Here is a 16,043-nt window from a genome sequence, read left to right as displayed (position 1 = left end):
CGGCGCTCGCAGAGCATCAACAGATACAACGTCACACAGTGTCTGGGCAAGCATTTGCGAGGACTCAGGAGACTGGTTTGTCCCCACCTCCAGCGGCGATGGCGACGAGGCCGGAATATTTATAGAAACGTACGCTAGTTTTTTTACGCTGCCAAGCTGGACAACGTCAAAGAGTACGCAGTCATTTGAAAGCTGCGACTACGCTCTAATCCATTCGCCGTTCGTCGACCCGGCCCCAGACTTCATCCGGGGTGGATCTGCCTTTGGTTTCGGGGACCCGTAGATAGATGAAAATCCCGAAAAGAGCTGCTAGGCCGGCAAATAGCCAGTAGACTTGGCCCTTTCCTCCGAGGGCCCCGTTAAGCATGGGGAAGAACTGAGCGACGATAAATGTCGCAATCCAGTTTGTAGACAACGCCCAGCTTTGAATGGCGCCGACGGCTTCAGAGCCTACGAGCTCCGAAGCGAGAATGAACGGCACGGGCCCTAGTCCCACCGCGAAGCTAGCGACAAAAAGTAAACTTGCCAATGCAGATATGATCTTCTGGTTGACAGAGATTCCAATAGCAAGCAGCACAGATGCTGCGCCCATGCCACTGATACTAAGTAATAGACACGTCTTGCGACCGATTTTATCTGGCAGAGGAGAGCAAGCCAGGGTGACCACAAGATTGAGGGCAGAGATAATCACAGCCAATAGCGGAGCTGCCGTCGGCAACGTGCCCTGAAGCAACGAGACACTGTACATGATGATGCTGTTGACGCCGGTGAACTGTTGTGCAAGCATGACAATGACAACTGCAGTAAGAGCGGGACGGTATTCCGGGTCTGTGGCCACTGTCAGTATCGTGACTCGTGGTTTCTGGGACTGTGATTGATTTGAATGCGGTGACAACAAAGACTCCTCCTCTTCAGCACCATGGCTCTCCAATGAACCAGCTTTCCATGATCGAATTTCTTCTTCAATCTCGGCGTCTTTGCCGCGAATACGTTGAAGCACTTGTCGAGCTTGACTCAAGTGCCGATGCTCAGCCAACCAGGCAGGCGTTTCTGGCACAAAAAGAAGACCGAGAAACTCGACTATACCCAGGATAGCACCTACAGCGAGAATATTTCTCCATAGACTATCCCTGCTGAAGAAATACCCAAGAGACTGGGTCAAAAGAATCCCTACATTAGTCATGATTTGAGTGAAGGCACCGAAGAAGCCTCGTGACGCAGCCGGTGCGATTTCGGATACAAAAATAGGCCCGACCACGATTGAAGCCCCGGCACCAATGCCGCTGAGGAACCTCCCCGCGCTTAGAATCGCAATGTTTGGGGACAATGCCTCAGCAACGGAGCCTAACACAAAAAAAGCCGTCGTCGCTCTCAATGCCAACAGCCGACCTGATCTGGTGGCAATCGGGCCGGAGACAACAGCTCCCACGAAACCCCCAACTGTGTAGATAGATGACACGAGTCCAAACTGCGACGGATTCATTGGAAGACATTGTGGTAACCGGTTAGAGGTCGACGTCAAAGTGATGCTCTTTTTCTCGCAGGTGATGACGGCTTGAGGGGCATTTAATTCAGCCTAGGTATAAACGGCTTTTCCTTAGTATTCTGTGACAGTAGAGACACAAGGACTCCTCTATGCGTACCAGATGATAGCCAAATTGCAGAGGGCCTAGCGTTGCGACGAAGACCAGGTAGACAAGGAACGCGGTAACGCTGGAGGTCGTAGCCATCGCGTGAGCTCCAAGAATCCCTTGGCTTGCGCACTACGATAACTTAGTGTGGTGTCTGATATTTGTCAATTTCACGAAGATCCAATTCCTTGAGGGTCGTTGTTGATGCAATCATTGCCGTGTAAAGTAAGCACTAATCCTGGTTCGGATAGACTATTGTGTGGGCGCCGAGTCGGCGCCATGATTGGTGGATGCGGCAAGGACATGCCAAGACGTCGGAGCTTGGCCAATCACAACAAGCGCTTGCTTCGAAGCCCCGGCGGAAGATCATCTGATTCGCGCGTTCGCTTGCCGGTGGACCCGCCTGCTAGAAAGTTGATCGGCTCGACGACAACGTGACACCAACTGGCAACCGCTCTCCATATCGCATTAATATTTCGGCATAATATTTGCACGTCCCTACGGAGTACTCCGTAATAAAACCAGCCATTAACTGACCAACCGAGTGCTAGGAGCACCCCCTCGCCGGTGGATTGTGCTGTGCATGTGGCATCGCATGACCTACGCATCTCGGAGCACGGATAGAGAGCTGCTCGTCGGAATCCGCCCATCCACAGCGTCCACCCACCGCGGCGGATTTCAGCTAATCAGTCGAAGCTTCAGTCTCCATTCTTATTCCCGATCCCCATTGATGAATTATTAATTCGGAGATAGCGCTTCATTGCTGTTATTGATGAGCTTGACCAACCCTCCTTCGTCTTCCGGTGGGCCTTTGACGACCTCTTCTATCCGGCCCAACGTCTCCTCTTCCAATTTGAACCTCAAGAGAAGCGTCCAGGCTGCTTTTGACGGTAAATAAACCGCTCCTTTTTTTTTTTATTTCTTCTCCGTCTTTTCAAAGTCCTTTGCCATGGATCGCGCTTAGTCGAATGAAAACCGCTCCACTTTTTGTCATTCCGATCTTCCAATCTGAAATGGCCTGTATACTCCATCCGATTGCCGCATTCTTTTTCTGTCTTTGCAGTCCGTACAGCATCAACAAAACTGTATTCTTTTCTTGCTCGCCATGTTTGGGAAAAATTACTCTGTTCTAAATCCCCTAGGTGGTGCTTATCTTCGTGGTAATTTCCCTTTCTGGTGTCTGGTGTTGTGTGTGCTTCGCCCCGAGTATGGTCACGTGCATGTAATTGTCCCCGATCATCGCAGTTAAGCGAAGCCTTCTCGAACTCAGGTTCATTGGATGCTTTCACTACTCATTTCTGATGTTATGAATACGGCCGGGTATTTTTCCCCTTGAAAAATTGCTAACTTGGTTTCTCTCAGATTCCGGCCGTCCCGGAAGCGGGTATACGAGTAAAGTCCACATCAGAGAGCGATATCATATTGTTGGTTTTATTAGCAGTGGCACGTATGGACGTGTTTACAAAGCCATCGGGAAGAATGGCAAGAAGGGCGAGTTCGCTATCAAGAAGTCAGTGGGGTTTCTTCCTCGTTTCGTTCAACTAATAACAGTATCATCAGGTTCAAGCCCGATAAAGAAGGAGAATTGATTCAGTATACAGGCCTCTCGCAATCTGCAATTCGTGAGATGGCTCTGTGCTCTGAACTCAATCATCCGAATGTAGTGGGTTTGGAAGAGATTATCTTGGAGGACAAGTGTATTTTTATGGTGTTTGAATATACAGAACACGATTTGCTTCAGATCATCCACCATCATACTCAGCAACAGCGACATGCTATTCCCGCCAAGATGGTTCGCTCAATACTGTTTCAGCTGCTCAACGGCCTACTTTATTTACATACCAACTGGGTTCTTCATCGTGACTTGAAGCCTGCAAATATTCTTGTTACCGCTGGCGGGGCTATCAGAATAGGTGATCTTGGTTTGGCACGTTTGTTCTACAAGCCCCTAAATTCCTTGTTTACTGGTGACAAAGTTGTGGTAACAATTTGGTACCGTGCACCGGAGCTGCTGCTGGGTAGCCGGCATTACACCCCTGCGGTAGACATGTGGGCTGTGGGCTGCATATTCGCCGAGCTATTATCATTGCGCCCGATATTCAAAGGAGAAGAAGCGAAAATGGATAGCAAGAAAACCGTTCCGTTCCAGCGCAATCAAATGATGAAAATAGTCGACATATTGGGCTTCCCACGACAAGAATCGTGGCCTGGCCTAGCGGCCATGCCTGAGTTCAACCAGTTGCAATCCATGATGCAGTCTATGAAGATGTCATCACGGGGAGGCCTTCACTACAATAAGCCCTCCGGTCTTGATACATGGTACCAGGGATGTCTGAAGACGGGTAGTTACTCCCCACACAGCAGTGTTGGATCACCCGGCGCTGATGGCTTTGATCTGTTGTCACGATTACTGGAATACGATCCCACAAAGAGAATAACCGCAGAGGAAGCTTTAGAACACCCGTACTTCACAAATGGCGAGCCGATCAGCGCAAACTGTTTTGAGGGCTGTGAAAATAGTTATCCACCCCGCCGAGTCAGTCAGGATGGTAACGATATTCGGAGCGGCAGCCTCCCAGGTACGAAACGCAGTGGACTGCCGGATGATAGTTTAATAGGTCGAGTGGCCAAACGTCTCAAGGAATAATTTGCGTATATACCCCTTTTTGTGATGGACCATACATGGCGTTCAATTGGCGTTAGATTTAGTTTTCAATGTGCATGGAATGTGCCGGAATTTATATATGATTTTATGCATATGGGCTTCGCTGTATGCATGCTTTTTGAATCAGAAAGCTCTTTCTTTCTACTTTTCAGGATCATAGGGAATAAATCAATCTTGCGCCAAAGTGCGCTGGCAATTGTTATTATCGTATGATCTTGGATGGACTTAGGGGGCTGGCTATGTTCATCAGAATAGCTACAATCCAAACATTCGTTTCGAAGACAAGTAACCTAGCCTTGAACTTGAATAGGAAGGATACAATGAACCACTACACATTCCACAAACCACATGCGCCGTTGACATTGAAAACACGTCCTCCCGATTACCCACCCCGAATGCTGAAATGCTCTTGCATTTCTTTCCATGTGAAACCCTTGCGCCGACAAATCACTAGTATCCTAGAAGAGAGTATCAATCTATGATGAATACGGCCGTGGTGGTAAAGAAACAGAGGACCGGGAAAATACATACCGCTTTGCTCCTTTCGACTATCACTGCCTCCTTCATGGTCGTCATCCTTTCCATCTCCCCCGTTATTACTGAAAGTAGAGGCTTGGCCACCAGCTTCGCGGATAGCCATGTCATCCCCGCGCAATTTTTCGAAATATGACTTGATATCGTCCGCACTAACCGCTTGACCACTTTCAGCAAACGGCTTTAAAAAAGCTTTGACTTTATCTCGTAGGTGATTGTATACCATGGCGCCTTCTATGGCTCTCACGCGGTCGATATTGCTAAGGGCAGCTTCACCACGGTCCAAAAGGCTCCTAGTTCCCTGGCTGCCGGTTCCGTTGGCTTCATCCCCATCTTCGGATAGAGGCGGTTCGTATGTTTCTTCTTCTTCTCGAAGTTGAGGATGGGGAACGAGGTGATGAAAACAATCGGAACAGCGACACAAATGATCGCGGAAGTCTTCCTTGACAAAAAGGGAGAACGTTCCAGAAGGGGCTTCCAATGGCAACAACTCATGTTTGTGCTTGGATGCCTCCGCTGTGGAAGCTTCTTCTTGAATAGTTTCTAATCTATCTTGGCCCTCCACTTTCGTTTTTTTAAGATCTTGAATTTCATCGACTTCACTATCTTCTGCCTTGCGTTTTCGTGACTTCCCCAGATCTTCAAGTTTCGCTTGGTCGCTGCCCCTTTTTGGTTCTGATTCATTGGAATCCCGGTTTTTGTACACTGGTGATAGAAACCCTTTAGTCCCAGCGTAGCGTTTCAACCAAGGATTGGCATTTAAGCACTTGTAGCATATGAAAGTCTCGAAGTCATCTTCACCCGGAAAGCCCGGGGGCAACGGGTAGTCCTCGTCATCTCCATTCTCTTCCTTGGTTTTGACATCGATACCTTGAGATTTTGCTTCGGTCTCTGATGCTGTTTCCTTCTCCTTCGCCGTATTATGCCATCCACGAGGAAGACCCACGAGACATTCTGGATGCCACCAATCTTCACCACATCCACCAGTTTCGACAGTACCCAAGCCAAGGCATTGGAACATTGTCCCCTTTTCTTCATGCGTGTTATATTCTTCATCGCATGCGCAGAAGTGGTTTCGGAAGTTGTGATTATATTTGTTTCCCTCTGCTGGGGGTTGAGAATGAACACCCTTTGCTTTGGTTTGTGGATCAACCCGGAGCGTACAAATGGACGTATCGGGGAACCGCCTCGTACCGCAGTCGCACACAAAATTTCTCTTGTTAAAGAGCTCTACTAACGTATGTTCCCCGTGGCATGATATAGAACATGAATAGCAGACCGCGGCGGGAGTATAGGGATCCGCGTCATTTTCAGGCGGGGGATTGCATGTCAAACACGAGAAAAGAGTCTGTCGAAGTGGACCTAATGCTTGTGTGCAAGAATCAAATGACTACAAAGTATTTCTTGTTAATCATGACACTTCACTTATTTAGTTCAGATTGGGATGGATTGCTCACATAAGGAAGAATTTCGCGTGCATCAGCTTCGAGTTGCAGTTGTGATTCAATAAATCTGAGTGACTAGGTTAAATCAAAAGAAATTGCAATGATTCTTAGCATGGCAGAAGCTCTTACTCTTTCGCGGTTTGTGAATTCTGCGAGGCGAAGCTCTCTCGGTGTCGATTGTTGGATTGCTCTGGAGTTCCACCATTCAGGGTTTCAGCAGGCCTGTCTGAGCCAGCAGTGGAACTCATTTTTCACGATGACTGAACTGACTACTTCTGTGGATGGGAATTGATGGGTACTGCACAGGACGGTCGATTGCAAATGATCAGTTGACGCGGAACGCGCTGCCTCGTCGATTGCACTGATAGTTAGATGCACTTACTCATTTAGGTAGTACACATTACGCTAACCATATTCAGAAAGGCTCGATTATGCGCGCACGCAATTACACGAGGTTTTTAAACCTAACAAGGTTAGACGGATGTGCACGAAGGACATCGAGGTGTGTGGCTTTATCCACTCTAATATTTCCGTATTTGAAAGCATACACGTGATCTACTGACACGCAATTAACCCTCTTTTGGAAAAGACGCGTTTGGGACGCGAAAATCGCGCCCGACGCGTGTAGAGAGAGGGACGGCCTAAGAAGTTGGACCCGCCGCCAGCTCAAGCTTGCAAAACCCCTTCGACGGCAACAACGACCTGACATCCCACCACTAATTAACATTTTTAATCACGCTCTGTCAGTTGATGCTAATATTCGAAACAAAATATCGACTTGAGTCGCTTTCGTTCAGGTGATCTACTCTACATCCCAGTACCCAGCTCATAATGAGGTGAGAGCGTTCCAAGACAGCACATTTTTCAATCTCAAAACTAACGTCAATACAGTTCACCTTTGCGCCCCAGCGTCTCCGGCGCAAATCGCGGCCTGGGGAATTTAAGTCGCCGCAAGCGAGATAGGGAGCCTGATGATGAGACTTCTTCGGTTGCTCCTCCGTCAAGTCGTAGGTTTCTTTCTTCTTCTTTTGGTGCACAACCTTATAGATTATATTGTCGCTTACGATGAACAGCGCCCCCGTCCTCCCCCCCAATGCTCCCATTTGACGATGATCTGGATCGAGATGAGGAAGATGAACTCGAAGGAGATATTGACGACCTCGAGGAGTTGGCGGAGGATGAAGACGGCATTGACCTTTTTGCCGATGATTTCGAAAGAGACTATAGGAACACTCGAGTGGATCACTACCGAGGCAAATATATTGATGATGATGAGGACCAACCAGAGATCGATATTGCTACTCGTCGACAGCTTGATGCTCGCATGAGTAAGCGAGATCGAGAGCTAGCACGTCGTCGCCGCATGCCAGCCGCCTTTCTCCAAGACGAGGACGAAGACATGAATGTGGATCTTAGTCGTCAAGTGCGTCGTCGAAGGCATCACTATGACGAAGACAGGGACGATATGGACATGCAGGAAGATATCTTGGAAGAGGAGCTGTCCCTTGAAGAGGTGTCCGACGTGAAGGCCGCCAACCTAACAGAGTGGATTTTGCAACCACAAGTTATGCGTACCATCGGCCGTGAATTCAAGGCGTTCATGACGGAATTTATCGACTCCTCTGGCCGATCTGTCTACGGAGAACGTATCAAGACACTGGGTGAGGTTAATTCTGCATCCTTGGAAGTCTCCTATGACCATCTTGTGGCAGCCAAGGCAGTGTTAGGATTCTTTGTCGCAAATGAGCCGACAGAAGTTTTAAAGATTTTTGATCAAGCTGCACTTGAAACCACCCTCTATCACTATCCCCATTTTGCTGATATTCAAAACGAAATTCATGTGCGCATCACCGATCTCCCCCTTTGCTACTCGCTGAGAGAACTCCGACAATCTCACCTCAACTGTCTTGTTCGTGTGAATGGCGTTGTCACAAGACGTACTGGCGTCTTTCCGCAGTTGAAATTTGTCATGTTCCGCTGCAATAAATGCGAGGTCACGCTTGGTCCTTTCCAGCAAGAGGCGGCACAAGAAGTCAAAATATCATTTTGTCAAAATTGTCAATCTCGGGGTCCTTTCACCATGAATTCGGAGAAGACTGTGTACCGAAACTACCAGAAATTGACCTTACAAGAGTCACCTGGCTCAGTGCCCGCCGGACGACTTCCACGTCAACGCGAAGTCATCTTACTCGCAGATCTAATCGATATTGCTAAGCCTGGCGATGAGGTTGAGGTTACCGGTATTTATCGCAATAGCTATGACGCTCAGCTCAACAATAAAAATGGATTTCCCGTCTTTGCAACAATTCTGGAAGCCAACCACGTTATCAAGTCCCACGATCAAATGGCTGGGTTCCATTTGACTGAACAAGACATAGAACAGATCCGTTCGCTTTCTAGGGAACCTGACATTGTTGACAAGATTGTTCGCTCCATTGCCCCAAGTATCTATGGACACGAAGACGTCAAGACGGCAGTCGCTCTCTCCTTATTCGGTGGTGTGAGGAAAGAGGCTCAGGGCAAGATGTCTATCCGTGGTGACATTAATGTGCTTCTCCTCGGTGATCCCGGAACTGCCAAGTCACAAGTTTTGAAGTACGTTGAGAAAACAGCGCATCGAGCTGTGTTTGCTACAGGTCAGGGTGCTAGTGCAGTCGGTCTTACAGCCAGTGTCCGACGTGATCCCTTGACCAGTGAATGGACGTTGGAAGGTGGTGCTCTGGTGCTCGCGGACCGCGGTACTTGTTTGATTGATGAATTCGATAAGATGAATGATCAGGACCGGACTTCGATTCACGAAGCGATGGAGCAGCAGACTATATCTATTTCCAAAGCCGGCATCGTCACAACACTTCAAGCTCGTTGTGCCGTTGTTGCTGCCGCAAATCCAATCGGTGGTCGGTACAACGGCACGAGCCCATTTTCCGAGAACGTTGCATTGACTGAGCCGATTCTTTCTCGTTTCGATATTCTCTGTGTCATACGGGACACCGTGCAGCCGGCAGAAGACGAGCGACTTGCCAACTTTGTGGTTGAATCACACTCTCGAGCTAACCCTCCCAAACCCCTAAAAGACAGTAATGGGAAGACAATCAACAAGTATGGAGAGCTCATTGATGAAGAAGGTTATCGCATTGACCCAGATGGCGTGCGTCTTCCGCTTAACGCAGAAGAGCAACAAGCTCGCGCAGAAGCTAAGCGGAAAGCAGAGGAAGAGAAAGAGGGAGAAATACCGCAAGAGTTACTGCGAAAATACATTCTTTATGCTCGCGAGCGATGCAATCCGAAATTATATCAAATTGATCAGGATAAGGTTGCGAGACTCTTCGCAGACATGAGACGGGAGTCGCTCATTACGGGGGCATATCCTATTACTGTAAGGCTCTTTCTTTATTGATTCTTACGTAGAAATGAAACAATTCTGACTTAGATTTGATAGGTTCGTCACTTAGAAGCTATCATGCGTATTGCAGAAGCTTTCTGCAAAATGCGCCTGTCTGAGTACTGTTCATCACATGATATCGACCGTGCAATTGCAGTCACTGTGGACTCATTTATTGGTAGCCAGAAAGTCAGCGCCAAGAAAGCTCTCTCCAGGGCGTTTGCCAAGTAAGCAAAGTTCCACGTTGCACTCTAAGTTCTTATTCCTTGCTGACAAACTTAATTTCAGATATACACTTGCACGACCGAAGCCTCAATCTAAGCGCAGGGCCGGTATTCCGGTGTCTAAGCCCTACACACACAGGGAACTTCATGCCCCGATGAATGACGAGTGAAAATAGCCTCCTTGTTTTAGTCTTGATCGTTCTTCTTGTTTTCGCTGTTGAGAATTTTTCTGTTCAAAGTGTGCAATATACCTTCGGCATTCTGGATATAACACGGCGTTCGGGGACCGAGCGAATTGTGCCCGAGACGCAATTAATTATAGCACGCGCAAATCATACAGAGCCCCTGGGACAGGAAGCCCAGGGTTATGTAATTCATCGGGACTTTGGCTTGAAAATTAAATATGGATTGTATTGTCTTTTTAGGGTTATTGGCAGTTTAATGATGATTGATTTCGGCATTGGTTCCTTTGGTACCGATATACCGCTCCTGTTGAAATCTTACTGTTTGTTCCTTGACTCATGTTTCATTTCACATGAATAAGCTTCAAGATACCTCGGTGAGTCAGACAAAACTCCAGGAAGACTCGCCACATCAGTCATCTCTCGGCAGGTTCCGTCTCCCCAGACTGACATCGTTCTAAAAGACTACCATTGGTATATCGAAGGGCCGGTGCAGTGTGTGCCACGCCGGTGGCTGACCGGTCTAATATCGGCTTGTATCGGCGCTTCACAAAGAGTTTCCATGGTTTGTGTCGGTGCAGGAGCACAGACATACTGCCTAGTACCAAGGACTTGGCTCTTCGGCATTGGACCCAAGATGAGTTGGACTCCGCATAGAGTCGGGCCTTGTGCCGAAAGAGGAAGTCTGGAGGCATCTGGTATTTAAGCGTGTCAGGTGACGGGGGTCTGGTCGATTCGATTCATCTTTGCGCTGAAAGCAGCCCGGCCATGTATTAATCCGGCCGTGGGGTAAGCACTAAGGAGTATGAAGTGAAACAGAAAAAGAAATAAATCCCCCCGCGTGATCGGCTATGTGGAGCAGGTCATTTTAGTCTCGGGCTGCCGAGTGTCGGTAATCCGTATACACTTTGGCTATTGCAGAGTACCTCTTGCTCTTAAGCTTCCAATGTTTCCGTGTTGTGAGAAAGGATACTTGCTTACCTGGAAGAAGACAGAAGCTTCTGCAGCGCAGTTGAGTTAAGTTTGGTATTTATTCTGTACGGTAAATTACGCATGCTGAGGCTCTTGGCCACCGTCCAAGCCACGCTAGAAACGGGACCACTAACAGCAAGCTAGACTGTTGACAGACCCGTGATTGGCTGAGCTGGTCATAGTCCGTGTGCGGGCTAAGTTCTAACCAAACTTCTATTGCTGTTTTGCCGCTTATGGTTTAGCGCCCCTTCTGAATGCCGAGAACATCATTGGCCGCTCCAGGTTTCCCCATTCGGCCTCCCAAGGTTTCGCAGACTTCTCACGGCGACTTTCATACTTTCGCTACGTACTCCTGCTGTCTTACCAAGTCCCCCACCGCCCAGGCCTTCCCCGGCCCGCCCCCCAATGCCCATGGCACGCTTCCGGGGCTCCCAGAGCGCGGGGAGTCGTCGAATCACATCTGGGAGGACACCTGATGAGAGAAAATTTTTCGACAAGGAAATGAACATGGACTGTGGCCGTTCCTTCCTTCTCCCGTTCGGGAAGGTGCGACCACGCCCATGTCACGCCCGCTCTTGCTCCAGAGGCAACTATATAATCCCCTCGATTCCCCCAGATCCGCTGCTTTCTTCTTCTTCTTCTTCCTCCACATTTCTCCCCAGCCATTCCTCCTGACCTAGCAAGATGAGTCTTCACGCAACTGCGGACATTAACCACATCGAGGCTCCAGTTACCTGGAAAGCCTACTTGTTGTGTGCCTTCGCCTCCTTTGGTGGTATCTACTTTGGATACGATTCGGGCTATATCAACGGTGTCAATGGCATTAAAAATTTCGTTGAACTGATCGACCCAGGCCAGAGTAGTCTCACCTCTTCACACTCGTCCCTCATTGTTTCTATCCTCTCTGCTGGTACTTTCTTCGGTGCTCTGATTGCCGGTGACATCGCTGAGGCTACTGGCCGTAAGTGGACTGTCATTTATGGCTGCGTCATCTACGCCATTGGAATTGTCATTCAGACGCTCACTGGTGTTGGTGGTAATGCTCTCGGTATCATTGTTGCTGGCCGTCTCATTGCCGGCTTTGGAGTCGGATTCGAATCGGCCATTGTGATTTTATACATGAGTGAAATTGTGAGTCTTTGACCCTTTATGCTGATACTCATTCAACTACCTTTTTGGTGGACATTTGCTAAACGATTTGCATCGCTGAATAGTGCCCCAAGGCAGTACGAGGAGCCCTGGTGGCCTGCTATCAGTTCTGCGTCACCATTGGCCTCATGCTGGCGTCTTGTGTCGTATACGGCACTGAACACCGCAATGACACGGGTTCTTATCGAATCCCAATCGCCATTCAATTCATCTGGGCTATTGTCCTTGGAGTCGGCCTTCTTTTCCTTCCTGATTCACCTCGTTACTATGTCAAGAAAGGCCGCGTTGACGATGCAATCTCCGCCCTCTGCAAGCTTCGTGGCCAGCCCCGTGACTCGCAGTATATCGAGGCTGAAATTGCTGAAATAGGTTGGTCTCTCTGTTCCCCTTCTGCTAAATTCTTGACTGTGGTTGGTTCTTGATCGCTAACATTCAATAAAAAGTCGCAAACGAGGAGTACGAAAGGAACGTTATCCCCAATGCTGGCTGGTTCGGAAGCTGGAAGAATTGCTTTACCGGTAGTCTTTGGGTCCAGAAATCCAACTTGCGTCGTACCATTCTTGGTACTTCTCTTCAGATGATGCAACAGTGGACTGGTGTCAATTTCATCTTTTATTTCTCCACTACTTTCCTACAGTCTACTGGTGCAATTAGCAACACCTTCTTGACCTCGCTCATCTTCACACTGGTCAATGTGTTTTCCACCCCAGTTTCTTTCTATACTGTGGAGAAATTTGGTCGTCGTCCCCTTCTGATCTTTGGTGCTCTTGGTATGCTTATTTGCCAGTTTATTGTCGCCATCGTTGGCATCACCGTCGGATTCAACAAGACACACTCCGATGGTAATGGTGGCACCATCGCCAACAACATTCCTGCTGTGAACGCACAGGTCGCTTTGATTGCTATTTACATCTTTTTCTTCGCTTCTACTTGGGGACCGGGTGCTTGGATCCTCATTGGAGAAATATTCCCCATTCCAATCCGTTCACGTGGTGTTGCCTTGTCCACTGCATCTAACTGGCTTTGGAATACCATTATCGCTGTCATCACTCCCTACATGGTTGGATCTGACCCCGGTGACGGTGACATGAAATCCTCCGTCTTCTTCGTTTGGGGTGGTCTTTGCACTGTTGCTATGGTGTACTCGTACTTCCTTGTTCCCGAGACTAAGGGCCTGTCACTCGAGCAGGTAGACAAGATGATGGAGGAGACTACTCCTCGCACATCGGCCAAGTGGCGCCCACACACCACTTTTGCCGAAGAGAAGGGTATGGTTACTGCTGAGCATGAGGAAGTTAAGCAGTCTGTCTAAGCATGTTCTGCGGTGCTCCATCTAGGGTTTGATGGAGCATAATATTTGCTGGTGTTTGCTTTTTCTATGTTTTATTATTTTCAAGCATGTAAACATACAACATACATATACCCCTTACGGTGTTATGAATCTTGCATGGGATGGAAGTGTCTTTTTACAGCAATGCTAGTCTCTTATTGTTTCTATTTAATATTCGATGGGTCTGCAACTAGCATATATATCAATCATACGATTTTTGTTCCTTTACTGAAATTTGAGGTCAAAAAACCGATTTACTTACAAACTAGATGATGTATTATGAATATATAATATATGCTAGGCTGTCGTCATGTACAACATAAATTCACTCCATGTATAACCCCCAAATCCCTTTCCCTATTGGACTTACCCCCTTATATCCCATTATCCATTGTACTGTGAATCCTTCCCTTATGAAAATATCCATTTCTTCTTTTTCCATCTTTGAAAGGAAAATGACCTTTCAAAACTCACCCCTTTTAACCAGCAGCGAATGGACTCATCTCGCGCAGTCGCGCGCCATACTTCCATAGAAGTACTGGAGCTGGCAGCCCGATAGCCATACCAAGAAACGCCATTAGACTGTTACCCCAACCATAACCAAGTGCATCGTACATGTAGGGCGCGAAAAGAGGGAACCCGAAGCCAGCCAATGATCGCAACACGACTGCAGCTGCTAAGGCGCTAGCAGCATATCGCGTATAGGTATCAACTAGGTAAGTTTGAATGCACTGAAACGACATGATTCCACCTATACAAAACATGGCGGCTCCAATATTGGGTGCCAGCCAAAATTCTCTGTACTCGGCTGTCCAAGCGTATATGAACAAGCCAATAATAATGAAGATTGCGCCTACTATGAGGAGTGGGGAGCGAAATTCGGGCAAACCAACACCGCCATTGCGCGCCTTGAGTCGACGATATATCCCGTCGATCAAACGCGCAGTTATTTGGGCTCCTATAAAGAAGCCAATGCCGAGAGAGATAAAGTTGAGGCCGCCAATGTCAACAGACTCGCCGTAGTACTTTGTCCAGAGAGTGGGAAAGGATGCTAGCATGAGATACATAAGACCGTATATATAAGCCATGAATACAGCCAAAACTTGAACAATGGGCTGAGTTCCGAGCAATATAAATGGCCGGCGTATAGAAACGGACAGAGTCGCAGCTAGAGAACGGTCTTTCTGCTCAAACTCGGTGTGCCAGGTTGGGTCTTGGGTCTCTTTTCTTAGTCTCTGGGCTTTGCGTTTGAGCAATGTCGGCGCATGAGTCTCTTGCAATGCAAAGAGACCAACGATTTGAATGATGCCATCCACAATCGAGGTCGAATAAAAGATCCATCGCCAAGTGGTTTTTTCAGCAATGAACCCCCCGGCAATAGGACCAACGGCAGGTCCCAAAAGTGGAGCGAGACTGTAGAATCCCATTGCCCGTCCTCGTTCTTCCGCCTTGAAACAGTCGCTCATGACACCACCTCCGATCTAGGAGAAAACCATTAATCCTATGACCATGCATTTGCGTTGTGCCTAGAAAAACAAGTAGGATAGCAATAATGAATGGAATTGAGAAAAAGAGAGGGAGGAACTTACTGATAAAGGAGCGCTACCCCCAAGGCCGGACAGGAAACGAAACGCAATCATCTGTCCTTTGGTCTTACAGACACCACAGGCAATATTGAAGATCAAATATATGATGTTGGCTGTCTGCAAAACAATCGGTCGACCATAGATTTCCGAGAGCGGACCTAGGAAAAGAGGTCCAACGGCATAGGCCAAGACAAAGATGGACATGGTCATTTCCGATTCAACAGTAGTATCAATCCCAAGCTCGCTCGCGATAGATGTCATAGCTGGGGAAACCATGGACGAGGACACTGGCGATATAAAGGTAAAGCACGAGACGACAAAGACAGCCATCCATTTTCTCTTGGTTGACCAATTCTTCGGGTTCGCAGGGTCGTCGGGGCCGTCCCAAGTGACCTTTTCACCTCAGTGAAGTGTTAGAAAAATTGGCACAAAGTTTCTAGGGGAAAGAAAAAAGTGAAAGAAAAAGTAATTACAAGTTTTGTGTCTCTTTCAGACCTGGCTGTCTCGGTGGTTTCTAACGCAGCGTTTTGATCGGCACTGCCCTCACCACTACCACTTTCGAGATCCCGACTGCTAGTATCGCCATCTTTATCAGTATAAGATGGGATCGCAAAGTCTGCTTCCTGGCCGTTCTCTTCCTTCGTCACAGCATAAAAGGCAGCCTGGTTATCGATATGAGGCGCTGAATACACTCGACTCATTGACTCGGGCTGGTCCGCTTTCCTCGAGGAGGCCGTAGTCACTTTAGTGATCTCTGGCATTTCGTCGCCGCATGCACCGCATATATAGAAGAACTATGTGCAGTGTACAGACATTCCTCGGGCACAAGATTGGGGTCTGAGAGAAGGATGAAGAAGAAGGGGCCATTTGCAGGGATATTTATACCTTCTGTATGTATAATTGCATAAATTCCCCATACGACATTAACTTTGGACTCCGAAGC

At 48.0% G+C, this 16,043-nt stretch overlaps 6 protein-coding genes across 6 annotated transcripts; 3 read left to right on the top strand and 3 right to left on the bottom strand.

Annotated features, from left to right (window-relative positions):
- Positions 1-205: 205 nt before the first annotated feature.
- UA08_01485 (hypothetical protein) lies at positions 206-1,730 on the bottom strand (the record flags this gene model as incomplete). Its single annotated transcript, XM_020261154.1, has 2 exons — positions 206-1,576; positions 1,644-1,730. 2 exons carry the CDS (start codon positions 1,728-1,730, stop codon positions 206-208), a joined length of 1,458 nt encoding a protein of 485 aa, XP_020123711.1.
- A 1,006-nt stretch (positions 1,731-2,736) lies between these two features.
- Positions 2,737-4,278, top strand: UA08_01484 (Serine/threonine-protein kinase ssn3; the record flags this gene model as incomplete). The annotated part of the gene is made up of 3 exons (XM_020261153.1): positions 2,737-2,791; positions 2,994-3,141; positions 3,192-4,278. 3 exons carry the CDS (start codon positions 2,737-2,739, stop codon positions 4,276-4,278), a joined length of 1,290 nt encoding a protein of 429 aa, XP_020123710.1.
- A 468-nt stretch (positions 4,279-4,746) lies between these two features.
- UA08_01483 (hypothetical protein) lies at positions 4,747-6,523 on the bottom strand (the record flags this gene model as incomplete). Its single annotated transcript, XM_020261152.1, has 4 exons — positions 4,747-4,754; positions 4,828-6,220; positions 6,288-6,342; positions 6,405-6,523. 4 exons carry the CDS (start codon positions 6,521-6,523, stop codon positions 4,747-4,749), a joined length of 1,575 nt encoding a protein of 524 aa, XP_020123705.1.
- Positions 6,524-7,106: 583 nt separating this feature from the next.
- On the top strand, positions 7,107-10,051 carry UA08_01482 (DNA replication licensing factor mcm2; the record flags this gene model as incomplete). Its single annotated transcript, XM_020261151.1, has 5 exons — positions 7,107-7,111; positions 7,167-7,282; positions 7,349-9,651; positions 9,715-9,884; positions 9,946-10,051. 5 exons carry the CDS (start codon positions 7,107-7,109, stop codon positions 10,049-10,051), a joined length of 2,700 nt encoding a protein of 899 aa, XP_020123704.1.
- Positions 10,052-11,719: 1,668 nt separating this feature from the next.
- On the top strand, positions 11,720-13,496 carry UA08_01481 (hypothetical protein; the record flags this gene model as incomplete). Its single annotated transcript, XM_020261150.1, has 3 exons — positions 11,720-12,166; positions 12,250-12,553; positions 12,628-13,496. The coding sequence occupies 3 exons, from the start codon at positions 11,720-11,722 to the stop codon at positions 13,494-13,496; spliced, it is 1,620 nt and encodes a 539-aa protein (XP_020123707.1).
- A 497-nt stretch (positions 13,497-13,993) lies between these two features.
- Positions 13,994-15,861, bottom strand: UA08_01480 (hypothetical protein; the record flags this gene model as incomplete). Its single annotated transcript, XM_020261149.1, has 3 exons — positions 13,994-14,995; positions 15,104-15,493; positions 15,574-15,861. 3 exons carry the CDS (start codon positions 15,859-15,861, stop codon positions 13,994-13,996), a joined length of 1,680 nt encoding a protein of 559 aa, XP_020123706.1.
- Positions 15,862-16,043: the final 182 nt, after the last annotated feature.

The sequence above is a fragment of the Talaromyces atroroseus genome (genome assembly GCF_001907595.1).
Source record: "Talaromyces atroroseus strain IBT 11181 chromosome Unknown scaffold_1, whole genome shotgun sequence".
NCBI lineage: Eukaryota > Fungi > Ascomycota > Eurotiomycetes > Eurotiales > Trichocomaceae > Talaromyces > Talaromyces atroroseus.
This window is presented reverse-complemented; position numbering and strand designations above follow the sequence as displayed.